Here is a 27,075-nt window from a genome sequence, read left to right as displayed (position 1 = left end):
CTCATTGGCGGGGGCGGTGCGGGGGCGGGGCCAGAGCCTCCCGTCGGCAGCGGGGGCGTGGCCGGGACAGGCGCCTCTCATTGGCGGGGGCGGTGCGGGGGCGGGGCCAGAGCCCCTCGTTGGCGGCGGGGGCGTGGCCGGGACAGGCGCCTCTCATTGGCGGGGGCGGTGCGGGGGCGGGGCCAGAGCCTCCCGTCGGCAGCGGGGGCGGGGCCGGGGCGGGACCGGCGCCTCTCATTGGCGGGGGCGGTGCGGGGGCGGGGCCAGCGCCCCTCGCTGGCGGCGGGGGCGGGGCCGGGGCGGGCGGGCGCCCCCTGGCGGCGGCGGCGGCGCGCGGCGGAAGTGCGGGCGCTGGCGCGGGGCCGGGAGCGGTGGCCGCGGGCCGGGCGGGCACCGGCCCGATGCGGCGGCGGGAGAAGCGGCTGCTGCAGGCGGCGGCGCTGCTGCTGGCGGCGCTGGTGGCGGCGCCCAGCGTGGGGCTGTGGACGCTGCACCGCGAGCGGCCGCCCGACGGCTCCCCCGGGGCGGCCCCCTGGCAGGTGAGTCCCCGCCGCGGCCCGACCCTCCGAGGCCGAGGCCGAGCGGCCCGAGCGGCCGGGGCTGGACATCCGGCGCCCGCCCGCCCGCCCGGCCCGGCCCGCCCCGCGGCGCCCAACTCGCTCCGGGTCCGGTTTCTCGGCCACCGCCCGGGCGCGCCCTCGGAACTGTGCGGGTGCGAGCGACGTGCGGGCGCGAGGGAGGGCGAGGGCCCGTCCCGTGAGGGCTGCGGCGCCGCGTGAGCCGTGAGCCGAGTGCTCCGTTGAGAGCTGCGTCCTGACGCGCGCGCCCGTCCTGGGAGGGCGGTGTCCTTTGCGAGAGTTGTGTCCTGTGGGAGCTCTGAGCTGGGTTCTGTGAGAGGGCTGTGTCCGGGGTGAGCGTTGTCGCCTGTGTGCACTGTGTCCTGTGTGAACTGTGTCCTGTGTGTGCGCTGTGTCCTATGAGATCTGTGTCCTGTGTGAACTGTCCTGTCTCCACCGTGTCCTGTGAGAGCTGTGTCCTGTGTGTGAGCTGTGTCCTGTGGGAGCTCTGAGCTGGGTTCTGTGAGAGGGCTGTGTCCGGGGTGAGCGTTGTCGCCTGTGTGCACTGTGTCCTGTGTGAACTGTGTCCTGTGTGTGCGCTGTGTCCTGTGTGTGAGCTGTGTCCTATGAGATCTGTGTCCTGTGCGAACTGTGTCCTGTGTGTGAGCTGTGTCCTATGAGATCTGTGTCCTGTGTGAACTGTCCTGTCTCCACCGTGTCCTGTGAGAGCTGTGTCCTGTGTGTGAGTTGTGTCCTGTGAGAGCTCTGAGCTGGGTTCTGTGAGAGGGCTGTGTCCGGGGTGAGCGTTGTCGCCTGTGTGCACTGTGTCCTGTGTGAACTGTCCTGTCTCCACTGTGTCCTGTGAGAGCTGTGTCCTGTGTGTGAGCTGTGTCCTGTGTGAGAGCTGTGTCCTGTGTGTGAGTTGTGCCCTGTGAGAGCTGTGTCCTGTGTGAGAGCTGTGTCCTGTGTGTGAGTTGTGCCCTGTGAGAGCTGTGTCCTGTGTGTGAGCTGTGTCCTTTCTGTGAGTTGTGTCCTGTGAGAGCCGTGTCCTCTGAAAGCAGAGTCCTGTGTGAACTGCGTCCTGTGTGCACTGTGTTCTGTGTGAGTTGTGTCCTGTGAGAGCTGTATTCTATGTGAGTGCTGTGTCCTTTGTGAACTGTGTCCTGTGTGCACTGTGTCCTGTGTGAGTTGTGTCCTGTGAGAGCGGTATTCTGTGTGAGAGCTGTGTCCTTTGTGAATTGTGTCCTGTGTGCACTGTGTCCTATATCCGTGGTGGCACGTTAGTCCCTGAATCCGATGCTTTCCCCGGACCAGGCGCACACAAGTGGCCCTTGAGTGCTGCGGTGGGCGGGTCTGGGGACGGGATGGCAGCCCAGGGCCTATGTCTTGTTTAAATGTCTTGATCCACTTGGAAGCAGCAGCGGTGCTGGAGACTGGGATGAGCAGGCTTGAGGCGTCTGGCCCTCCTCAGGCCCGTCCCCCTGAATTGCGCCTCTGTCCACGTTCCCCGCTCCATCTTCTCCTGTGTCCTGCCGTCCGACAGGGAGCCCCGCACCACACGCCCACGACACCGGTGCCCCTCGGAGGCCCACACCTGCATTCCTGTGGCTGTCAGTGTGTGCTGGGGGCACTGTCCTTCTGGAAGGTGGAGCCCACTGCCCACCTGCCTGCCCACCCAGCAGGATCGTCGTCACATCTCCTGTGGTCCTGCTGTGGGCCGCGTCCACCTCTCCTCACCACACCCAGAGTGAGGTCAAGGCTGGCCGCCACCCAGCGCTCCCCTGACCACTGCTCACCTGCATGGCCGTGTCTCCAGGGACGGGGCCATTGTCAGCGGGAGCGGGCCGGTGTGGGCAGACATGAGGGGCCAGCACGTCTCTCTGGCTCGGGAAGGCCATGGAGGTGGGGAGGAAGGAGCAAAGGGTGTGCCGTGAGCACCTTCCTGCCGTCCAGGGGCCTCTGCGGCGGGCAGCAGGGCACTGTCCCCTTGTCCCTCCTGTGGGTGCTCGGCTGGTATTCACCCGCTGCCACCCCGCCACGTGCTGCCAAGTCTGCACACAGCCCCTTTGTTCAGCCGCCTGCAGATGCAGGTCCTGGGCCTGCGCCCCGTCCCTGGCCACAGCGACCATCAGCTGGCCTTGGCAGGGAGCCAGCCCCTCCTGAGGCCCCTGTGCTGGAACGCTCCGAGCCTGCCAGGCCTCCGGGGAGACCTGGGACGTCCATCTGCACCCACAGCGGACAGGGAGCCACCTGGCGGTCTTCCTGGTGGAAGTGACTGAGGGGGCTCTGGACTGGCCCCAGAGGACATTGCTGTTCTGGGACCCTGAGGGAGGTTTCCTGAGGGTGGGTGCGCCACCTCTGCTTGGCCCTGGGGCCACTCTGCTCCACTCCCCTGAGCTCCGGCCCAGGGGCTCCGGCTCTCCCAGGCCTGCACCATGCACCATGTGCGGTGAACTGTGGCTGGTGACTTCAGAAGGACACTTCCCCTTTGTCTTGCTTGGGGGGGAGGGAGGCGGGCTCTCCCCCACCGGGAAGCTCAGTGCTGGACTGTGGAGAGCAGAGACCTGAGGGCCCCTCCCTGCCCTGAGGGTTCTGGTATCCTATGGGTGGGCGCCTATGAGCCAGCACCCGGGCCTGACTGCTGGGCCCCCTGCCTGCCAGTGATGTCTGGCTGACTGGCTCAAACCCAGAATCTCCCCAGGAAGGGGACGTGGGCATGGGGCTTCTCCGGCCCTCCTCCTCCCGTTCCTCTGTTCCAGCAATCTGGATTATCCCTCCTACCAGGAAGCCACTTAACCCCCAGGATTTGACCTACCTCCACCACCTCTGTTTTTGAGCAAATTTTTGTTTGCAGTTTATTTTGCATTTTCACAAATACTCTTCCCAAGCCCTATCCCTTTACAGCGGGGCAGGTGGATTTGTGTCACGCGGTTCCCCGAGGGGTCCCGATCTCTGAGTCTCCCACAGACTCCAGGAGGGGCCTGCCCTGGGCGTGTCCCTGGAGCCCAGGTCCTGCTGCAGGGCCTGTCCTTCCTGTAGATGTGGCTACTCCAGGGTGGCAGCCGGCCAGTGCCCGAATCCAGAGGTGAGTGCTCAGCTGCACCCTCCAACCGTGGGCCTGCTGGTCCTGCCGCCTGCCCCCGCCATATTCCATGTGCCCGGAGGCCCACAGGGCAGTGGGCACTCTGAAATGGGAGAAGCTGGAGGTGATGGTCCCTTGTGCATTTTATTTGTAGTATTATGGACCACACCTGGCTGTGCCCAGGGCTTCCTCTTGGTTCTGTGCTCACAGCACAGCAGTTGGGGCTCAGGGAGACCCAAGGGGTGTCAGGAATGGAATCTGGGCCGGCCTTCCCGTTGTGCTATCTTCCCCGGCCCAACTGTGGGGTCTTCTGAGGCTCTGGGGGTGCAGGTTCTGGCTCCTCCGAGGCAACTCTCCTGTCCTGCCCCTCTGGCTAAGTTGCTGGGCTGTGCCCTGCCTGTCCTCCGCAGGGTCCAGCTGCTGCACGGTCAGCCCTCAGCCCTGTGTTGTTCAGGGAGGGCAGGGATGGAGGCCATGTGGTAGCCCTGGAAGGCTGTATGCGGGCTGTCCTGTCCCTGGCCGGCTGTGTGCAGGCTGTCCCATCCCCTGGTCCCTGGCTCTCTGGTACCTGAAGCAGGGCCAGGCATGTCTCCAGCTTCCTGCCTTGGAGATGCCCCAGGCCCTGTCAGCCCTGGCCTGCCACATTCAGGAAGTCTTCTTGGATTGCTCAAGCCCCAGGAACTCGATTACACTGCCTGCTTCCCTGACTGCAGCTGACTGCCCGCCTTCTAGGTTAATCCGTATTTGTCCAGGATGTTGCTGGTGTGGGCAAGGCAGGGCCTGTTGGGTGCGTGTGGGGCCACAGCCCTGAGGAATGGCGTTTCTGAAGTTCTGGGGTCCTGCACCCCCGGGAGCCAGTTAAGGACAGACTCCAGGGCATGTGGTTGGAAGGTCTGAGAAGGGCGAGCAGGTGTGATAGGGGAGGGGTCAGTGCTGTACTTTGGACATGCTTTCCTGGAGTGTGTGTGTCTAGGGTTGGGCTCTGGGGCCAGCGACACCCCAGGGTGCATGTCACACCAGCTGCTCAGGAACCGGGTCAGGATCCGGGTCGGCAGGCTGCACTCTCTGAACCTCCTGCCCTGGGCTGTGCAGATCTGAGCTCCACGGTGGAGGGTTGGGGGGACTCCAGGAGGCCCCGCGAGGTGTGTTTTGAGTTCTGGTGTGAACTCTGAAGCTTCCTGTTCCTTGTGGGGTGACAGGGTGAGGCCCAGCAGGTGCCACTATCTGGCAGCCTGGGGTGGGGGTGAGGGGCTTGCCATCTGTTCTCAGCAGAGCATTGCAGTGGTGGCAGGCACCCCTGGCAGGGTCTGCGTGTGAAACTGCTTCCTGCTGTCACCACCCCCTGGGCACTTGCTGAAACCCAGGGATCCCCTGGGGCTCTTCCACCCAGCTGCTGGCAGAGCCTGTATGCATGTGTGTGCATTGTGTGTTTGCATCCTGTGCATCATGCATGTGTGTGTACGTGTGCTTTGTGCATTTGTGTGCGTAGGTGCGTGTGCTCACAAGTGTGCATTGTGCGTGTGTGTGTGCATGTATGTGTACATTGTGGAGTGTGCGTTCGTGTGTGTGTGTGTGTGTGTGCACGGCTGCCGTGTCATGCCAGGTTTCCACAGTAGGGACCCAGAATCTGTGCTCAGAGTGCCATATGGGGTGCTGAGGATCACACTCGAGATGGCCACATGCAAGGCAACACTTGAACCCTGACTTCCAACTCATTTCTGGCTCCTGGCGATGCTTTGTCTGTGCCCTTGTGCTTTGGACTGGGCACCTGCTGGGCAGGCGCAGGGCCTGCCGCCCAAGGAGCCATTGTGCTGCCTTTCCTCAGAGACCCCAGTGTGCATCCTCAGCTGAGCTCAGGCCCTGCAGGCAGCAGCCCTGGATGCCCCGCATGCAGCATGGGGCTGGGAGCCCGCCCCCAAGTCAAAAGCGCAGACTGGCAGCCGCCAAGAGCCTGGCCTCGGCCGCCCCTGTCTTCAGGTTGGAGACGTGCTGTTTCCCATGGGGAGTTCAGGGCGGGTCGCCTGTTTTTATCCCGAGGAGGCTGTGGAGATGCACCGGCGAGCTGGGAGTGCCAGGGGCTACCCCAGGAGTACGGATGCCGCTCGCTCTGTGCCAGGACACAGGGAAGTGGGGACAGCAGCCTTTCCGCTCAGCCAGCCCGAGTAATGCCTGCAGAGTGGCCGGAGGCTGGGAAGTGCGCCCATGGCCCCACACTGCACCTGAGGGTCACCCGGCTCGGGCCAGAGCTACAGAGAAGTCAGCCCTGGCCTCTCTCCAGGGCCCCGGGGCTGGCATCCTCCAGCCTGGAAAGAGAAGAATGTCAGAAGGCGACGTATCATGAAGTTAGCGGTTTTATTTTGAGACCTGTCCGAGAGTACTCGGACTTCTCTGCAGGGGGAAGAGCCGCGAGCACCGGGTGCAGGGAGGGGAGCCACGAGCTGCAGCGGCCCCCGGATAGGAATGTACGCGCCACTCGCCTTTGCAGCCGCCTTTTTTTTTTTTTGGCGGGGGTGCTTTTTGAATCACACCGGTGATGCACAAGGGTTACTCCTGGTTCGTGCATTCAGGAATTACTCCTGAATGCATGAACCAGTGCTCGGGGATCATATGGGATGCTGGGAATTGAACCCGGGTCGGCCACGGGCAAGGCAAATGCTCTGCCTGCTGTGCTATCACTCCGCCCCTGCCGCCGCCTTTTTGCGTTTTCTCCCCAAGCTCACAGTTTGGGGCTTTCTCAGTAGGTGGGCGTCAGGGCGTGGTCAAGGAAAGACCTTTGAACTTGTGGGGTTCCCCTTCCTGCTGAAGCTCCCCCCTCCTGAGGGTCTCGGACAGCATTGGTGCCAGTTAGAGCCTAATCCCGCCTCAGTTTCAGGCTTGCAAAGGGGTCCAGCGTCATGCTGTGGGGGGGCTGCTCCGGAGTGACACAGCTAAATCACATCCTGGCGAACTTCGGCCTGCCCTGCAACCTGCCTGCTTTCACCCCACCGCCGGCTCCCGTTGGACGTGGATTGGGGCGAGACTGTCCTTTGCGAGGGCTCAATTCCTGCAGCGTTGAGGCTTTCACAGAAGAGCTGCTGTGGGTCGGAAGGGAGGCAGAGCTGGGGTCTGGCAGGAACTTGCAGCAGATGAACCCGTTCGTGAGTGCCCGCCCCCTCCTTTCCACCAAGCCAGAGAATGAAGGCCCAGCGCCTCAGATATTCCAGTGGAGCTGCCCTCTGGGTCGGTCCCAGGATGTCCTGGCCCCAGGCTGGCCTCTGAGGGCAAGGTGGACCTTGTGAGTCAGTGGCAGGTGATATGGGGCTCAGGTCCTGCTCAGCCGCCTGCTGGGGGGCCCATGCCCAAGCCAAGATCTTTGACTTGGACAAGAGATGGGCCCCGGGCGCGCTCCCTGACTGCATAGGCCCTGGGCGTGCTCCTGCGAGGAGACGGGCCCTGGGTCTGTTCAGTGTGGCTTGAACCAGACTTAACCACGTGTCCCCACTGGCCTCTGACAGTGGCTGTGGTGGCGTGACCTTCTTCCTCTCCCCACTGCCCTGAGACTCCGTGTTCATTCCAGGCCCCCACCCCCACCCCACCCCGACCACGCTTGCTTTTCCCATCAGGACCCCTGTGGGGCCCGGGAGATGGCAGCGACCACAGGAATGCAGCCTGAGGTCTGACCAGGATGGAGGGACTGGGCTGATTCGGGCCGGAACCGACGCCCAAGCCAGTGGTCATCTGCAGACTGTTCTCCCTGCTGGGGTCTGTCTGCCCGGCTTCCGGCCTTGCCTCCCCTGCCAGCTTCCTCGCTGCAGGCGAGCGGGGAGTGGCCTTCTCACACTCAGTGCAAGGATGCTGGCGCTCAGTCTGTCTCTGCGTGCAGGCAAGCTGTTGGTGGTGGCTGGCTGCCCTCAGAACCTCCAGGGCAGCCCCCTCCCCCATCTTCACACCTCTCCCCCCTGCTTTATGCCTCTCTGCAGAAGCTGTAGACAAGGACCTTCCAGGAGGGCTTCCCCTTAGCCAGTGTGACAGACCGGAGAGGCTGGGGGTGCCAAGGTGACACTGGGCAGGATGTTCCCCCCTGCATCACCCCCGTATGTGAGACCCACTTTGTTCCCCTGCTCTGAGGCACCCACGACCTGTGGTGTGTGCCCCGGCTGTGGGGGAGAATACTGCATGCGAGGCTCTCCGTGGTCATGAAATTTGTTCTGAACTTTATACCTGAGAAGGGGGTGTGGGGGGCACATGTGCGAGGTGTGGACTCAAATTTGTGGCAGACTGCCAAATTTTTTTTCTGGTCTGATTCTGTGGAGTTGGTCCTGTTCTGGAGCACTGCCGTGATTTTCGAGCACTACCGTGATTCTGGAGGGCCACACCCTACAGTGCTCAGGCCTTACTCCTGACTCTGTGCTCAGGAATCATTTTTTATTGACAGTTTGGGGAACCATATAGGGAGTGGGGAATTGAATGTGGTTGGCCACATGAAAGGTAAGTACCCTACCAGCTATACTACTGCTCCAGCCCCTGAAATTTACATTTCTTGTGGGCAGTATGTTTCTCACATGCAACTTACTTCTCACAGGAAATTTATATTTCTCACGTACAACTTACATTTCTCATTGGAAATATACATTTTTCACACTGCAACTTACATTGTTACTGGAAATTAACATTTCTCTAGGAAATTTACATTTCTCAGTGCAATTTACCTTTCTCACATGCAAATTACATTTCTCCCAGTCAACTTAAATTTCTTAGCTAACATTTCTTCCTGCAACTTGCACTTGTCACAAGCAGTTTACATTTCTCACAGGGGATTTACCTTTCGTACACACGATTTATATTTTCCACAACAATATACATTTCTGACTGCAACTTCCTTTTCTTACAGGTAACTTACCTTTCCCTCATGCAACTTACAGTTCCTCACATGATATATATTTCTCACACTGCATCTTGCATTTCTCACACGCAGCTTAAATTTACCACATGCATCTTAACATTTCTCACACACGGCAACTTGCATTCTTCACATGCAGTTTAAGTGTTGGCAGGAATTTACATTCCTCAGACACATTTCTCACATGCAGTTTTCAGTTCTCACAGAAAAGTTACATTTCTCACAAGAAAATTGTATGTTCACATGCTGCTTGTATTTCTCCCATGCATTGACTATTATTATTTGTGACTTACACTTCTCACAGCCCCTTACTTTTCTCACATGTAATTTACGGTTCTCACAGGCAAATTAACATTTTTAACTGTAACTTGCATTTCTCACCAGAAACTTACATTTCTCACACTGCAACTGGCTTTTTTCAGACAACTTAACATTTCTCCCTTGCAGTTACATTTCTCACATGCCATTTACATTTCTCACGTGCAACTTATATTTCTCACAGGAAACTTTTATTTCTCAGATAAAATTTGCATTTCTTACACTCAATTTACATTTCTCTCAGGCAGTTTATAAGTTTCAGTGGAAATTTAAATTTCTCACTGGCAACTTAGATTTCTTACAGGCATTTATATTTCTGACACTGCAACTTACATTTTTTACAGGAAATTTACTTTTCTCACAGGCGACTTGCATTTCTCACACATTTCCCACATGCAACTTACAGTTCTCACAGAAAATTGTAGATTCTGAGAAGTGTATATTTTAACACGCAATTTACATTTCTCACAGCAACTCATATTTGTCACACTGCAACTTAGGTTTCTCATAGTAATTTTACATTTCTCACAGCAACTTATAATTCTCACAAGCAAATTACATTTTTCACAGAAAATTTACATTATCAGACTGCAACTTGCACTTTTCACACGCAATTTATATTTCTCAGGAAATTTACATTACTCTCACATATCTTATAAGCTCACATGCAACTTACATTTCTCACAGGTAGTTTACACTTTTCACTGTAACTTGAATTTCTCCCATGCATTTTATATTTTTCAAAGTTTTGTTTGTGAAAAATATTTACATTTTTTCACAAGCAACTTAACATTTCTCACACACAACCTACAGCTCTTACAGGCAATTTATATTTCTCACAGGAAACTAACATTTCTCCACACAGTTTATGTTACAGTACAACTTGCATTTCCCACATGCAATTTATATTTCTAAGAGCAAATTTACATTTCTCACTGCAACTTGCATTTCTCACAGGCAATTTATATTTCACACGCAATTTACATTTCTCATACATGGGTTTAACATTTCTCACAAGCACCTTATAATTCTCACAGAAAACTTACTTTTCTCTCAAGAGATTTTCTTTCTTTCTTTTCTTCTTTCTCTCTTTCTTTCTTTCCAAGTATAACAAGTTTTACTTGGAAATTTTGAGGAAGGGGGTAGGGAGTGTTAGAGAAGAATATGCCGGAGAAAATGCAGGCTTTTCTAGAGTGGAGAGGGAGCCACAGCACACATCCCAATATTAAAGTATGAAGATATGAAAGCCTACATCTCAAGAAGGGAGATGTGGACAGTATGTGCTCGAGCACCACGGCACAGGCCACACATAGCCAGAAATTGAATATTCCTCACAGTTTACAGTTCTCACAGGCGACTCACATTTCTCTGAGGAAATTTGCATTTCTACTTGCAATTTCCATTTCTCACTGCCACTGTCCTCCCGTTGCTCATCGATTTGCCCGAGCAGGCCCAGTAACATCGTGAGACTTGTTGTTACTGTGTTTGGCATATCGAATACGCCCTGGGTAGCTTGCCAGGCTCTGCCGTGCGGGCGAGATACTCTTGGTAGCTTTCCAGGCTCTCCGAGAGGGGCGGAGGAATCGAACCCGGCTCGGCCGGGCTGGCTGCGCACAAGGCAAACACCCTCCCCACTGCGCTATCGCTCCAGCCCACGTTTCTCACATACAATTTAAACGTCTCACACGCAGTTTACATTTGTCACAGTGCAACTTTCATTTCTTACACACGACTTAGTTTCTCACGTGCAGTTGCAACTTCCTTTTCTCACAGGAAATTTACATTTCTCACAGGCACCTTTCCTCACTTACAGCTCACTTCCTTCTCGAAGGTAATTTATGTTTCTTACACTGCAACTTACATTTTTTCACAGGAAATTTACTTCTCAGAAGTAACTTACAGTTCTCACGGGAAATCTATATTTTGCACATACAATTTTCATTTCTCACATGCAGCTTACATTTCTCAAAGGCAGTTTACAAGTCTCACACATACTTTTCACAAGAAAGTTGTATTTTTGGGGCAGAGCGATAGTACAGTGGGTAGGGCATTTGCCTTGCATGCTGCTGACCCGGATTCCATCCCCGGCATCCCATATGGTCCCCTTGTACCTCCAGGAGTAATTCCTGAGTACAGAGCCAGGAGTAACCCCTGAGTATGGCTGGGTGTGACCCAAAAAGCAAAAGAAAAAGTAAATTTGTATTTTTGAGGGCTTGAGCCATAGGATAGCTGGTGGAACACTTGCCTTGCACATGTGGCCAGCCCTGGTTCGGTCCCCTGCATCCCCTGTGGTTCCCTGAGCATTGCCAGGAGTCATTCCCGAGTATAGGGCCAAGAGTAACCCCTGAGCATCACTAGGTCTGACCCAAAAAGCGAAAAAGAAAGAAATTTATATTTCTCTCCTGCTTCCCCCAGTCTCCAGTGACTCAGGGATCACACCCATAAGCCACACCCTGCTGGCACGAGATAATCTCCGCATTGGCCATCCTCCAGAACTCAGTATGCTCCTTCCAGATGGGAGTATAAAACGAGACTCCCAGAACCATGCCACCGGACTCCGCACCAGGCTGTGGGGCATGTGAGAGCCCTCCCCACCCCAAGGGACCCAGCCTGGCAGCCAACCTCCACTACCCAACCACCGCCACGCTTCAGGCCACTTTCCAGACCGCACGACACATTGTAAGATACTTCCTACCTATTCTCCACTATTAATACACCGTATCTGATGGAGTTCAGACAGCAGGCAACAAATCATAAAGAAAAATATATAAATATGCTTCTCAGAGAGCCCGGCAAGCTACCGAGAGTATCCCACCCGCATGGGCAGAGCCTGGCAAGTGCCCTGTGGCGTATTCGATATGCCAAATACAGTGACAACAGGTCTCTTTCCCCTGACCCTGAAAGAGCCTCCAATCGTAGGGAAAAGTAATTCCTGAGTGCAGAGCCGGGAGTTAATTGCCCCTGAGCATCACCAGGTGTTTCCCGCTACGCCACACACACACAAAGTACCTAGTAGAATCCGGTGCACTTGAGGTTTCCAGGGATGAGGAAGACGTTGCATGTTGAGCAGCGTCCACTTTGACTGATATGGTTGGGGCTGGAGCGGTAGCACAGCGGCCAGGGCATTTGCCTTGTAGGCGGCCGACCCAGGTTCAATTCCCAGCATCCCATATGGTCCCCCAAGCTCCGCCAGGAGTAATTCCTGAGTGCAGAGCCAGGAGTAAACCCTGTGCCTCAGATATGGTCACGGAATGTAATTAGCACAAAAAGAATGGGGTGCGTGTGGTCCAGGGGCCACCATCTGCAGGGATTCCCACTCTGGAAGAGAGATGGGGTGTGGACTCCTGTGGTAGTAAACGTACACTTTGTGTGTGTCGGGGGAGGGGGCAGCGGGCCGCCGGGGTCCTGCTCCTGAGGATCAGTGAAGAGAACACAGGATGGGCCGCACTTTAAACGCTGGCCCCTGTTTGTCCAAGCCAAGGGGGACCCGTCCACGAGCCATTTGATCTGTTGCCACCCAATGGGCTTGTGGACAGCTCCCCCTGGCATTCTTGGGGCAGTGCAATGGGGATGGGACTTAGTGGGGATATGGTCAGGGTGTGAATCCCGCCCCCTCTCTGTTCACTTCCCACCCCAGCAGGAAGCTGGCAGGAGTTCATTTCCTCGGGGTCCCTCCCAAGCGGTGCTCCGGGGCCCAGTTGTCTAGAGGGTGTATGTGTGGGCCACAGAGGTGACCAGGCCTCCCCTGGGTCAGCCACCCTACCCTGTGCAGTTCCGCGGTCCTGCTGGCAGCGTCAAGGGCTTCTTGGCTTGCCCTCTGGCCAGAGCAGCTGGGCGTGGGGATTGCTAAAAGCACTGCTTTGTGCCAGAGAGAACCCTTGGCACGACAAAGGAGAAGCAGCAGCAAATGCCCTCACAGCATATTGGGCCATAAATAGTTCCATGGAGGCCAGAAAGGTCGTGACGCTCATGGGCCCTGCCTCCTGCAGCGAGCCCTGAGCACTGCAGGGTGTGCCCGCAGTACATTGGAACATAACACCACAGAGGACCAGAAGGGCCGTGCAGCACATGGGGCGTTCTATCCCGCCCTCTGCCAGTGTCTCCCCTTGCCTGGCCCACACGTGTTTGTGGATGGGGGGTGAGGGGGTTGTCCAAGTGGGTCTCAGGAAGCCCAAGGGCCCCGCGGTGACTGTTAGTCATTCATCCCGGTAGTACAGTGCAAGGGCCAGGGCTGTGCTGGACCCCGTTCAGGGGGTGACCAGGTAGTGCTGGGCTCACACTCTCATCACCCTGCTGTCTCCTCCCACTAGGAGCTTAGGTTTATTGAGTTACTCCCACAACAATGCCCTTGAGGCATATCCAGTTCCGTCCAGCGCTCACAGTCCTATATTGCTTTTCTCTTTCCTTTATGTCCTTTTCGTGTAGACACAGGAAGACAGTTGATGCCCTGCTTTTGTAACCTGAGAGTTAATTGACTCTGAATAATCTTTTCTCCTGGGCATCTGTCATATTTACTTGACTTAAGCCTCAGCTGCTCTTAGTACTAACACCCCCAGAAGGAGAGTCCCAGCAAGGGCCTTGCATCGACCCAGGGCAAGCTGTAAGCTACCCTGGCATCGAAAAGGGACAAGTTAAGCCCCATAAGAAGTATAGTAAGTTGAGAGCATGGTCATGAGTCAAACTCTTTCATGACCCAAAAGGAAGTAACTGAAAAGGACCCTGCTGGGGTGAGGAAAGACTAACCTGGCCTGAGGACTGTGGTCTGGGACACACAGCGAGATGTCCCCAGGAACAGCCAACCTTTAAGCTTAATACATCTCTTACTGTGTCCACAGAAAATGACCAGGAAAATTATAAGAAGTAAATTGCTAGGATTGTTTAAATGGATACTAGCTAAGGACAGGAGAAAGCAACAAACTCTAGATGGAGTCCTGCTCTTAACGGATCTCCTAGTATTCTAGAGTGCCGAACCCACGGATGAGATTTTGTCCTTGAGTTAATCTCCTAAAATTTCCCCCGAAGGAGGGGGTGTACATCTGTTTGTTGTAATGTTCAGCCCCACCTATGGGTACCCCCCCATCCTTCACAGTTTCTATATGATTATGCTGTAAGGAGGGAGGGGGTAAGAAAATGAGGACATAGTAAGGAGAGGGAGAGATCTAAGTACACTGGGAGAAATAACTGATGACGGTGGGCCCCACGGGTGGCTCATGTGAAATGGGGAGGGGAAGATGGTCACTTTCTCCCGATCCGCCTCTGCCACCCAGGACCCAGGATTACTGGGTTCTTGTCTCGCTCACAGAAAGGAATTTCAGGAGTAGACAAGGAGTGAAGTGAAATAGATTTTATTTGGAGGGTTTTTGAAGGTGTGGACGGGGAGATGAGAGATTATGTAACACGCCCAAGAAAGAACGCAGGCTTCTCCAAGGGCGGAGAGTGCCCCGACACACGTCCCAGCATTAGACACGGAAGCATGAAAGTCCGCATCTCAAGAGGGGAGATGCGGGTACCACATGTGCTTGGCCACATGGGCACAAGCAGCACATGGACTCCTCAGGCAGCATATGCGCGTACTTCCTTTATTCAAGGTGGCTTTTACAGGCTCTTCTCCTTGTCTTGACCGGTGGGGGGGGGGGTTGTCTTGATTCGGAATGTTCTGGAGTCTTCTTGGGGCTGAATCACTGTCACTGTCCTCCCGTTGCTCATAGATTTGCTCGAGCAGGCCCAGTAACGTCTCCATTGGAGACTTTGTTGTTACTGTGTCTGGCATATCGAATACATCACGGGGAGCTTGCCATGCTCTGCCGTGCGGCGAGATACTCTCGGTAGCCTGCTGGGCTCTCCGAGAGGGGCGGAAGAATCGAACTCGGGTCGGACATGTTGGCTATGTGCAAGGCAAATGTCCTACCACTGAATAATTAGAGTTAAAGTTAATCAGATTAAGGGAGAGGTCCAAAGATTTGAGGAACTTCTTGGGGAGGGGTCCAATCTCCTCTCTGCCGCTGAAGATCTTATCAGGTCTGTTTTCCATATCCACAGGGTGGATCAGCCTTAGAATTTTTGTTGACCTAAGTTTCATTGCCCAGGACCTTTCCCTGTCTACCTGCCTACATCATAAGACTGTAAGTAGGGAAGAAATATTGACACTGTTGGAGCTGAAGCAGTAGCACAGTGGGTAGGACGTTTGCCTTGCACGCGGCCGTACCGGGTTTGATTCCCAGCATCCCGTATAGTCCCCCGAGCAACTCCAGGAGTGATTCCTGAGTGCAGAGCCAGGAGTAACCCCTGAGCATTGCTGAGTGTGCCCCTCCCGCCTCCCCCAAAAAAGCAAAAAAAGAAATATTGACACTGTGAGGAGGGAAGAGATCTAACTATGTGGATGAAGAATGACGCTGTAAAGGGGAGATCTCTAACTATCCCTGACCAGCCGGGGGCCCTGTTCCTCCGTTCCCCCCTTCCCCATCCTTCGTCCGTCACTGTGGGCTGGTCAGGGAAGCGGTTCTCGGCCACCGAACGCTCACATCCCGCGCGCCCGTGCTATTTGAAGCTCACACAGAAGGTCGCGAGCATTTGTGACTCCGGCCCCGACCTCCTCAGGCCTGACCGGGCGGCCTTTCCCACGCTCGTTCCTCCCTGCCTGCTGCTCTGGTGCCTCTTGACCCGGTTTGGCGGTTTGCTGAGGATCTTGCTGTTTCGCTCTGGGTCCTGCTGGGCCGGGTTCCTGTCCGGTGGCTGTTCGGCCTGCTGGTCCAGCCCACCACTCCCGCTTCAGGGCTCCTGGGGGCCTGGCAAAGTCTGCAGGGTTGTTACCGCAAGTGAAGCGCGTCCTTCCTCGGGTCCCTAGGAGATCTCTCTGTTCCAGGCGGATCTCCGAAGACATCTTTGTGGATGTTCAGTCGCGGGTGGCCAGTTGCACGTGTGTGAAGCCTGTGGTTGGGGTTCTGACACTCAGGAGACATGGCCTCACCCCAGTTTCCCCCGTCCCCGCTCCTTGGCGCGGCGCTCCAGCCCTTTCTCCATCACTGTCGGTCAGCTTTGCTTTTCCGGGGACCTCAGACCAGCTGATTGATACGGCGTGTGCTCTGTGCTCTTGCATTGTTTGTAGGCCACACTCAGTGGTGCGCAGGGCACTGGGCGGACCGGGTGGCTGTGGCGAGGCGAGTGCTTTAAGCCCTGGACTCTCCCGGGAGAGTTGGAGCTGGGATCGCAGTACTGACCGAGCCAGGCTTGTGACGGCTGCTGTCAGGAGCCTCCCGCTGCATGTGTGTGTGCGTGTGCAGGTATGTGTGCGTGAATGCGTGCACACCCGCCCTCACCCTCCGCACCGGCTTCCCTGACCCTGGCCAAAACGAGGCCACAGGCGTGTCATTGAGAAACTTGCCTCTGGCTAGACGCGGCAAGTCTTTCTGGTTCTCCCTGCAGCCTGTGTCAGACAGACTTTGCAAACTCCAGCCAGAGGGGCTGAGCGATAGTACAGTGGGCAGGGCACTTGTCTTGCATGCGGCCCACCTGAGTCCGATCCCCAGCACCCCATATGGCCTCCTGAGCACTTCCAAGTATGGCCCCCAAACACACAAAAACCGTCTGGCCAGAGTCACGTGGACCCGGTAAACCTGCTGCAAAGCGCATCTCATCCCTGCGACCGTCCTGGGCTTGTCCAGCCATTTGGCATCAGTGTCCTGCCACTGACGTTAGCCGGCGTCCCAGTTAGCCCCGTGCCTGTGCAGGACTGGGATGGGCCCCGGGCGGCCAATGGGCTTCAGCACGTCCTGCAGCAGATAGACGCGTGACTCTGCCTTCTCCCAGTGGCCACGGGTGAGAGGGCATGTGCAGGCAGGGACGCCCCAAGTCCTCTGGGCCATGTGGAGCCGTGAGCTCGGCCTCAGGCCTTCCACACACAGCTGCCAGGTGCACCTCCCTCACGGCGCTCCGGAGATCTGACGCTCAGCACTGGGATGCCAAGGCATGGGGGACTGGCCCAGCTGTCTGGGCAGGGGGCTTAGGGCTCGGCCCTCTGAGCCTGTCCATGATTTGGCTGCTCGCAGCCACCCACGCTGGAGGAGTGTCACCTTCACTGCACCGAGAGGCCTTCCCTCCACCGCCAGGGCCCAGCCAGAGAGGCCTGAGGTGATCCACTGACAGGCAGACCTATGATGCCCCTCGCCCTCCCTTACTAGCTCCCCGCAGGGCCACCTGCTTGCTGTCCCAGGATGGACATTGCAGGCAGACCCCCAATGCTGCAGGATGCGTGCTTGACACCCCCCAGGCTCTGGTAGGGCAGAGGAAGGAACCGGAGCACCCTGAGGCGGAGCCCTGTGTGCACCCACGGTCCCTGGCTCCTGCCCCCTCCCCAGCGTGGGGCCCCTGGGACGGCTGAGTCGGTGTCCTGCTGTCCCCAGGCTGGAAGCAGCTGGGCAGAGACTGGGGGCCACAGCCACCCCTACCGGTCACAGGGCTGTGGGCTCCGGACCTTTTGGTCCTCATGGGATGACTCCCACTGTCCACAGCATGGCACCTCCCCCCCCGGGCCGTGGGGGTGCAGGAACCTGGCCCCCGTGAAAGGTGTGGCCGGTTGCTCTGTGGAACCACCTGCCACGTCTGGGTTTGTCTGACATTCTCTGGGATGAATTGGACACACGGCGGGTGCCCCCACCCCATGGCTGGGCCCTGCAGGTGGCCCTTCCCCCTCTGCTGGACCAGGCCAGGCATCTGGTGGGTGTCGCCTTATGTGGCAGGAGCAGACAGGCCATCAGAGTGCGGACTGCCCCTTGAGGGCAGGCCAGGAAGGGGGGCGTCGGCACACAGACAGGCCCCCTGAGCCCCCCGCTCTCAGTTCATCCCAAGATGGAACCTTCTGGAGGGAGGACATGGATCTGAGGGCGTCTCCCTGCGAGCAGGTCCCAGCTCCCCGTGGGCCCCTCCAGGGGGTGCCCAGAAACGTGTGGGAGGTGGACACAGGCCATGAGGCGTTGGAGGCACCAGTCCCCTCCCTCGAGCCCCCGTTGACGTGAGCCCTCTCTGCTCGCTGCCCGTCAGAGGAGGGACCGAGCCAGATGGGCAGATGTGTGGCTGGTGACAGGGAGAGAGGAAGGATGGCAGATGGGTGTGTGAGGCCCAGATGAGCACGATCCTGTTTTTTCCGCTCCTGAGAGAGGGAGGGAGAGGAAAGGAGGGAGCTTGGGCGTTTTCTCCAGGGATTAATTGCAGTGCAGGTCTCTGCCTTCAGAGCAGAGAAGTAGCCCGAGGCCGCCTTTGCCCTTCAGATGATGGACACTAAGGGGACATCTTGGCTTTCTCTCCACGCGTAAAAGGCCCTTTAATGAGCTTCCACACCAGCTAATGGCCTTTCCTGAGTGGGCAGGCTGCCAGGCAGCTGTCCGGTCCCTCACCGCCCACACGCATGATCTGGCAACTATCAGAGCCCCTGAATGCCCACATGCATGGCCTGGGCAGCAGTCGGAGCCCCTGACCGCCCACACGCGTGTCCTCGGCAGCTGTCGGAGCCTCTGACCGCCCACACGCGTGTCCTGGACAGCCGTCTGGGCCCCTGACCACCCACATGTGTGTCCTTGGCAGCTGTCAGGGCCTCTAACCGCCCACACGCATGTCCTGGACAGCTGTCTGGGCCCCTGACCGCCCACATGTGTGTCCTGGGCAGCTGTTTGGGCCTCTGACCATTCACGTGCAGCCCTCGCCATGGTCTTCACCCTGACTTGGCTCGACCCTGGCCATGAGAGGCGGTTTTTCGAGCAGCATCTGAGGAGGCAGGAGATGGGTCCAGTCGGCGCTGGATGCCAGAGTCACCGGTGGCTGGAACAGAGCCATCTGTGGCCTTGCGGGACAGGGAGGCCTTTATTTCTGTGTGCACGGCTAGCCTGGGCTCTAACCCCCAGCACCCTATGATTCCAAGAGCCACTCCTGAGCCCCCCCGGTACATCCCAAAGCCCCCGAATAAAAAGCAGCAAAAGGCCACACGGGATCAGAGCGGTAGTCTAGCAGGGAGGGCGCTGGCCTCGCCTGCTGTCGACCCAGGTTCAATCCCTCGAGCCCCGCCAGGAGTGATCCCTGAGTGCAGAGCCAGGACTCAGCCCTGAGCCTTGTCTGGGGTAGGCCCAAAACAAAAGGTTTTTGGTAAAATAGAGGGCTGGGCCTCCTTTGCTCTGTCCCTACAGGAGGCGGGGCCTGCGGTCAGGGTCCCGCGGGGGCTGTCCATGGTCCTGGGCGGTGCTAAGCCTTTCCAGCTGGCCCCAGGCCAGGGGGCTCCTGTGTACCCCAGGGGTGTCTGGGCACTTCGCGTTGTGCCTTCCCTCCGAAAGCTCCGTCTTGCAGGACAGCCGGGAGTGGAGGTCCCCAAGTCCGTGTTTGCACCCCACAGCCGTGTGCTTGAGCCCACCCAGCCCCACCCGGTTCTTCTCTGAATGCAGAGCAGCCACGGGGAGGGGACGGCGTTGAGGAGGAAGGCCACTGCTTCCCTGTCCTCAGCGCTGGGGGACGCACAGGAACCCCACGGTCCCTCCCCGCCCCCAGCCTGGTCCTCAGGGGCATGTCCTAGAAGGCCCAGTGAGGAGAGCTGGCAGTGTGACATGCACGGGGCATGCGTGTGGCGTGTGGGTGGGTGGTGTCTAATGGAAAGCACGAGCTGGTAGTGTGACATGCATGGGGCACATGTGTTGGCGTGTGTGTGTGTGTGTGGTGTCTGTAGCAGGAAGCACGTGCTGGCAGCGGAGTCCAGTTCCAAGGTGGGGCTCCAGGCCAGCTGAGTGCGGGAGCCTGAGGCCGGGACCCCGGCGTGCTGACGACCGCATCTTTCTCCTCAAGAGTTCCAGGCTGGCCAAGCGGCCGTCAGACACAGGGTTAAGACCCCGCCGGGTCGCGTGTCTCTGCATCGTTGTGCGCTCACCGGTCCGCGGGCCGACGCTCAAGATCTGTTTCTCAGTGGCTGCTGAGTGGCTCCGTGCCGTGCCTTGCCGCTCTCTCCCCAGGGCATGTGCGTCCCCGTTCATCTGTTCATCTGTCCGTCCACCTGTCGTGAGGACGATTGAGGCCTGGCAGGGACGACAGCCGCGGCTCTGGAGCTGGAGCTGCCCGGCAGCGGGGTTGGGAGCCCGCGGGTGGGATGCTGACAGCCATGGGCACAAGGCTCCGCCCTGCTCCCTGTTCAGTCCGGAGCCGCTTCTTGCCTGAGGAACCAGTGTCCCCTAGGCACGCAGTCTCCCGTGGCAAGGAAACGCCTGTCCTGTGGGCAGCTGGGGCCGGGGTGGCACACGGGAGCAGGTGTGAGGCTCGGGGTGGGGGGGGACATGCGGGAGCAAGGGTGAGTCCCTGGTGGGGGGTACACACAGGAGGCCGGGGGGACACAGGAGCAGGGGTGAGTCCTTGGGGGGACACACAGGAGCAGGGGTGAGTCTCAGGTTGGGTGTGGGCTCTGGTCCCTGCCCCCACACTACAGAGGTGCCCTGAGCAGCCCATCCCGGCCCTTGCGCCCCAGCTCGGGTCAGCGCTGTCCCCTTTCCTTCTCACGGTTGTCTGCCTGTCCCCTAGGGTTCACATGCCCACCGGAAGACGACGGGAGCAGGGCTGGCCCTGAAGGACTGGCATGACCTGGAAGCCATGAGGGCGGATGCGCTGCGAGTCGGTAAGCCCCCAGGCCTACACCGGCATATGTGTGCACACCAGGCTGTGTTGAACATGCGTGTCCTTGTGTGTGTACAGTGTACGTGCCTGTGGCCGAACAGATACATGCATGTGTGTGGTCGAGTATATCTGATTGAATGAGTCCACATGTGATTGTGCACTTACGTGCATTGTGTGTCTGCGTGTGTGCGCGTGAGTGGGTGAACATGTGCGTATGTGTGTGCACGCATGAATGTGTGCATGTGTGCTTGTGTGGTTGGGCTGTGTGCCCTCACGGTTGAACATGTGTGATCACATGTGGTTGAACATATGAGCCTGTGTTCAGAGGCGTGTGTGCTCTGGTGTGTAGTTGAGCATGTGTGTGTGCTCTGAGTGGGGTTGAACATGCGTGTGCATGCTTGTGTGGGTTTCCCGGTGTCTGCACCCCCGATTCTTGCCCCCCTGATTCTCATCCCCCCGTATCTCACCTGCTTCCATCAGGGTTTGCCCCGTTTGTGGGTGACAGGAAGCGTCTCCTCTCACAGATGGTTCAGCACTAAAACGAGCTGTCAGAGCCTGTGCCCGCATTTATTGGACCCACACTGGGCACAGTGCCCGGCCAGTCCCCGGGCCACAGCAGAGTGGGGCAGGGCTGGGTGCTATGACTTAGGGAGCAGCCCGGCCTCCCCCAGCCTCAGTTTCCCCTGCGTCTCCCGGCCGCTTCCTGCGTTGCCAGTACCAGGCTGTGGTTCTTTGAAGTGCGGCTGAGGGGGACACTTGGTGTCCGGGTCGCCGACGGCCTCCCCCAGGCCCCGCTGCTCCCTGGGCTGTTGACTCAGCAGCGTGGCCGGAACTGAAAGAGCCGCTGGGGCCGTGGACGCTGTCAGGAGCCTGCGATGGGGCAGCTGCGCTGGGGTCCAGCTCCCACCAGCCGGGCAGCCTCACCTCTGCCCCCACGTGCACGACTGTGCTCTGGTCCCCAGGGCCCGGCGAGCAGGGGAAGCCCTACCCCATGACGGACGCCGAGAGAGTGGAGCAGGCCTACCGGGACAATGGTTTCAACATCTACGTCAGCGACCGGATCTCCCTGAACCGCTCCCTCCCGGACATCCGGCACCCGAAGTGAGTGTGGGCCTGCAGCCCTGGACCCGTATCTGCCCTGGCCACAGGACACGATTGGTTTCTCGCTCGCCCGCAAGGAGCCTCACCCTTCTGCCAGAGACGGCCGCCTGTCCCTCTCTCCACCACCCGACTCCCTTTCACAGTCCCCACTGCTGCCCCCTGCTGGCGAGTCTCTGCCTTCGCTGCTCCTCGCTCAGGCCTCCGTGAGGAGGCTCGGGGCGCCCGGCTTCTGGGTTGCACCTCAGCCCAGGTTGTTGGAACACGGACTGTGGCTCTGGCTGGAGGTGCGGGTTATTGGAACACGGACTGTGATTCCCGACTGTTGATGCGGGTTATTAGAACACGGACTGTGCTTCCGAATGTAGTTGCAGGTTGTTGAAACACGGACTGTGATTCCCAACTCCCAGGCTTCCGGCTCCCCTTTCTGATATTCTTCATGGGAGTTGCCTTTCAGAGGATAGTAGATAGACATTTCTTTAGTGGGCGCCCGCCTCTGCCCACACAAATGGGGGCCAGAGAGATGGTCCAGTGGGTAGCGCGTTTGCTGTTTCACCCATTGGCCCCATGGCAGTGTCCTGCACTAGAGAACTCGGGTTCCCTCCTGTGCCCCCCAGTGGCTGGTTCTGGGTCAGCATGGACTTGGAGGGGCTGGGGGGGCCACAGCAAAGAGCCGGCCTCAGCCCTGTCCGAGGGCCCCCAAGGGCCATCCAGCGTGCCGAGGGGCAGCTGGACCCTCTCCCAGGGGGACTTGGGCCTGCACAGTGGCGGGGGCGGGGCTGCCCCCCAGGTCCCAGGGTGGGGGGGCCGGTGCCGGGGGCCCCCGCCGCCTCTCGCTCAGCCCCGCCACGTCTCCTGCAGCTGCAACCACAAGGGCTACCTGGAGACGCTGCCCAACACCAGCATCATCATCCCCTTCCACAACGAGGGCTGGTCCTCCCTGCTGCGCACCGTGCACAGCGTGCTCCACCGCTCGCCGCCCGAGCTGCTGGCCGAGGTGCTGCTGGTGGACGACTTCAGCGACAGAGGTGACCCGCCCCGCCCGCCTGCCCCTGCTCCTTCCTCAGCTTCCCCGCGGGGCCTCTGCGGTGGTGCCCGGTGCCACTCGCCCCAAGCCAGCTGGGCTGCTCGCGGCTGTGGAGGAAGCTGGGGCCCCGCTCCCGCTGCTTGGTCCCCGCCACCCCCAGGGCCCGAGCCGCCCCCTTAGCACCGAGCCAGGGTCCCCGTGACCCAGCTCCGTGTCGGGGTCCCCCGGGGCCCCATCAGCAGAGACCATTTCTGCCTGGAGGGGCAGCACGTGATCCTGCCCCAGGTTCTGCTGCGGAGTGGGTTTCTTCGGGATGTACTGGTCAGGCGAGGGGAGGACTGAAGGCATGTGAGCCGCGAGGACAAGAGAGGGGCCTCTCAGGGTGAGGCCACCTGGGCTGCTCTCACCCCCAGCTGTGCCCCGCCCCGCCCCCCCCCCCCGCCGTGGAAACCAGCAGCGCCGGGGGTGGGGGTACAGGCTCAGACACGCCCCTCCCGTCCGCAGCAGGTGCACGCGGGGTCCCTTGAGATCTGAGGGGCGGCCAGGCTCTACAGATGGCCGGGCTGGGGTCGGACCGCTTGTCCTCCGAGTTGGGGTGGCCTTGGGGAGGCAGCTGCAGGCCCGGACACTGCTGCCCGCTGGCCGTAGATGCTGTGGCCTCTCCTCTCTGGGAGAGGAGCCATTGTCGGAGCCTGCCCACGCACACCGCCGCCACTGCAGCCTCTCATGGCCTGGCCGTGTGTCCCGGAAACCATAAGGCCCCGCGCTCCTCCCCGTGCTGAGGGCCCCTTGCCACGCCTGCGTTCAGCCCACTGGCCTGGGCCATAGTCCGTGTCTGGTGAGCTTTGTCAGGAGATGTGTGGCACAACCAGGAGCAACAGTCTGTGGCCGCCGAGGCTGACCTGCGCACACATGGGTCTGGCACCTCCAGGGGTCCTGCTGGTGCGAGCTCCTTCCCTTAAAGCTGGGTGGAGCCAGAAGGGCCTCGCGGAGGAGACCCCAGCTCTGCTCTGGCACTGCCGGGTCTGAGTCGCACCCCCCAGTACTCCTAAGCCTCCCTTGGGAGACCAAAAGGAGAACAGACTAAGGGCCAGAGGAGTGACGCAGGGGTGAAGGCGCCCGGTTAGTTCAGTCCCTGGCTCCACATGGGGACCCCCAGGCACCCCTGGGAGTGGCCTCTGAGCACAGAGCTGAGAATACCTCCAAGCACTGCAAGATGTGACCCAGAGCACTGAGCTTGGAGTACCCCGAGCACTGCCAGGCGTGACCCAGAGCAGAGTCAGAGCTACCCCCGCGAGCACTGCCAGGTGTTACCTAGAGCACTGAACTGGGGATATGATATCCCCAGGTACTGCCAGGTGTGACCCAGAGCACAGCTGGGAAAATTCTGACTTTCAGTGGTTAGGGCTTGGCTCCCGGGGAGGGGGCCCACATGAAGTTGGGTGGGAGGATGTGACTCAGGGCCCTGGGGCCTTCCCTGGCGGGAAACGTTTCCAGGGACGCTGGAACTCTCAGGCTTCGACACGTGCCAGCAAGGGAGAGATGCGGGTGGCTGGGCTGCAGCACCCCCTAGGGGCAGGGGCGGGAATGACAGCGACGGGGGCGGGGAGGGGGACCTGGGATCCGCTTCCTGCCAGTGCCTCCCGCCCTGTCGGGCCTGGGTTCCCGCTGCCCTGACCATGGGGTGGGTCCTTGCTGACCCTGCAGCTGCCCCGGACAAGTGCCCGAGCTTCTCCTGCCCCACCTGCTGGCGGGCTGAGTGATGGGCTGATCCAGACAGGGAAGCAGGTGTGCAGGTGAAGACCAGCCCGGCCAGCTGCTCACCCCGGCAGGTCCCCCAACACCCCCACCTCCCCTCCCTGCGCGCTCCAGGACCCGGAGAGAAGGCTCGGGGCACGTGGGCAACACGCGAGCTAGCGGGGCCACCGCACCCACCAGACATCCTGGGGCCAGTCTGCAGCATCTCGGGAATCTGGCTCCAGCGTGGGCCGTGCAGTGCTCGTGGCAGGAGGGGCCTGAACAGCTGACGTCCCTGCGCCTCTGTGCACCCCCAGAGCACCTGCAGAAGCCTCTGGAAGACTACATGGCACAGTTCCCCAACGTCAAGATCCTCCGCGCCAAGAAGAGGGAGGGGCTGATCAGGACCCGGATGCTGGGGGCCGCGGCCGCCACCGGGGACGTCATCACCTTCTTGGACTCCCACTGCGAGGCCAATGTCAACTGGCTGCCGCCCCTGCTGGGTGAGGCCGGACGCGGGCAGGCGGGCGGGTGGACGCTGTGCGGAAAGGTGGGCCTGGATGGGGCCCCGTATCCCCCCGGGCTTCGGAGATGCAGGACACGCAGCTGCTGGCAGAGGGCGCCACTGAGCCCGCCCCAACCTCCCTGACAGACCGCATCGCTCGGAACCGCCGGACCATCGTGTGCCCCATGATCGACGTCATCGACCACGACGACTTCCACTACGAGACGCAGGCGGGGGACGCCATGCGGGGCGCCTTCGACTGGGAGATGTACTACAAGCGCATCCCCATCCCGCCCGAGCTGCAGAAGGCCGATGCCAGCGACCCCTTCGAGTGAGTGTGGCCTCCACAGGGGACCCAGAACACATGCGCAGAGACACAAATGCACTTATGCATCGACGGTGCACTCACGCTTACACATGCGTAGGCACACATGCGTTCACACGCATAGACACGCATGCACCCATGCTCACAGACACATGTGCTCACACAGACACACATGCACTCACGTGCATAGACGGTGCACTCACACGCATAGACACATGCACTCATGCTCACACATAGACAGGAGGCTCCACCTCCTGGCTTCCCTGTCGCAGCGGATGGGGGACATGCACTCACGCATAGACATGCATGCACTCACATGCATAGAAACACGTGCACTCGCGCTCACACGTGCATAGACACGCATGGACACATATGCACTCAGGCTCACACACGCATAGACACACGTGCACTCTCACACGTAGACATGCATGCACTCAGGCTCACACACACAGACACACATGCACTCTCACACATAGACATGCATGCACTCAGGCTCACACACGCATAGACACACATGCACTCTCACACGTAGACATGCATGCACTCAGGCTCACACACGCATAGACACACATGCACTCGCACACATAGACATGCATGCACTCAGGCTCACACACACAGACACACATGCACTCTCACACGTAGACATGCATGCACTCAGGCTCACACACGCATAGACACACATGCACTCGCACACATAGACATGCATGCACTCAGGCTCACACACGCATAGACACACATGCACTCTCACACGTAGACATGCATGCACTCAGGCTCACACACGCATAGACACACATGCACTCGCACACATAGACATGCATGCACTCAGGCTCACACACGCATAGACACACATGCACTCTCACACGTAGACATGCATGCACTCAGGCTCACACACGCATAGACACACATGCACTCTCACACGTAGACATGCATGCACTCAGGCTCACACACACATAGACACACATGCACTCTCACATGTAGACATGCATGCACTCACATGCATAGAAACACATGCACTCATGCTCACACATGCATAGACACGCATGGACACACATGCACTCAGGCTCACACATGCATAGACACACATGCACTCATGCTCACACATATGCATGCACACACCCAGGGCTGCTGCTCTACTTCATACTTGCCAGGACCTTCCGCCCCACCATGGAGGCAGTGAGGACCTCACCCAGCATCCCCCAGACGGGACACTTGTGACAGAGGCTCCTCAGGGCCTGTATCTTCACCCGCCCCCTACCCCTGCAGGTCACCCGTGATGGCCGGAGGGCTGTTTGCCGTGGACCGGAAGTGGTTCTGGGAGCTGGGAGGGTACGACGCAGGCCTGGAGATCTGGGGCGGGGAGCAATATGAGATCTCCTTCAAGGTGAGCAGACCGGCTCCACCTCCTGGCTTCCCTGTCGCTGCGGATGGGGACCAGGCCAGGAGGATGCTGTGCCCCGCGTGCCCCCATTTGTCTCTGCATGGGGGAGGGTCCTGCAGCCACCCTCTCTCCCGGGGACTCAGCAGCAGGGGACTGGACAGCGCAGCCGGGGGACATGAGGGTCCTTCCGGGGAGGCCGTGAGGCCTCAGCGCCATGTTCGCCCCTCCCGCAGGTGTGGATGTGCGGGGGCCGCATGGAAGACATCCCTTGCTCCCGCGTGGGCCACATCTACCGCAAGTATGTGCCCTACAAGGTGCCCGCCGGAGTCAGCCTGGCCCGGGTAAGCCGAGGGACCAGCTCTGACCCGTGACCGGGCAGCACACCCAGAGACAGCAGAGCTCAGTCGGTCTCAGCCTCTTGCAAAGTCTCACTGGGGCCGATATTTCCGCCTCCTCCCGTTTGGTTCTCCGTGGGGGCCCACCCCAACGCCTTGAGAGTATTTAAGACACAGATCCCCAGTACCGCATAGCACCC

At 59.1% G+C, this 27,075-nt stretch overlaps 1 protein-coding gene across 1 annotated transcript in view; it reads left to right on the top strand.

The window, feature by feature from the left end:
• The first annotated feature begins 344 nt into the window (after positions 1-344).
• GALNT10 (polypeptide N-acetylgalactosaminyltransferase 10) overlaps positions 345-27,075 on the top strand; it is a 31,123-nt gene continuing 4,392 nt past the window's right edge. Inside the window, exons 1-8 of the mRNA XM_056112259.1 lie at positions 345-539; positions 20,378-20,471; positions 21,433-21,571; positions 22,430-22,596; positions 24,650-24,835; positions 24,985-25,168; positions 26,426-26,543; positions 26,774-26,881. Coding sequence (XP_055968234.1) covers positions 402-539; positions 20,378-20,471; positions 21,433-21,571; positions 22,430-22,596; positions 24,650-24,835; positions 24,985-25,168; positions 26,426-26,543; positions 26,774-26,881 — 1,134 coding nt within the window. The 5' untranslated portion in view covers positions 345-401. The remainder of the gene's footprint in view (positions 540-20,377; positions 20,472-21,432; positions 21,572-22,429; positions 22,597-24,649; positions 24,836-24,984; positions 25,169-26,425; positions 26,544-26,773; positions 26,882-27,075) is intronic.

Source organism: Sorex fumeus, unplaced genomic scaffold (assembly GCF_029834395.1).
Source record: "Sorex fumeus unplaced genomic scaffold, SorFum_2.1 ptg000017l, whole genome shotgun sequence".
NCBI lineage: Eukaryota > Metazoa > Chordata > Mammalia > Eulipotyphla > Soricidae > Sorex > Sorex fumeus.
This window is presented reverse-complemented; position numbering and strand designations above follow the sequence as displayed.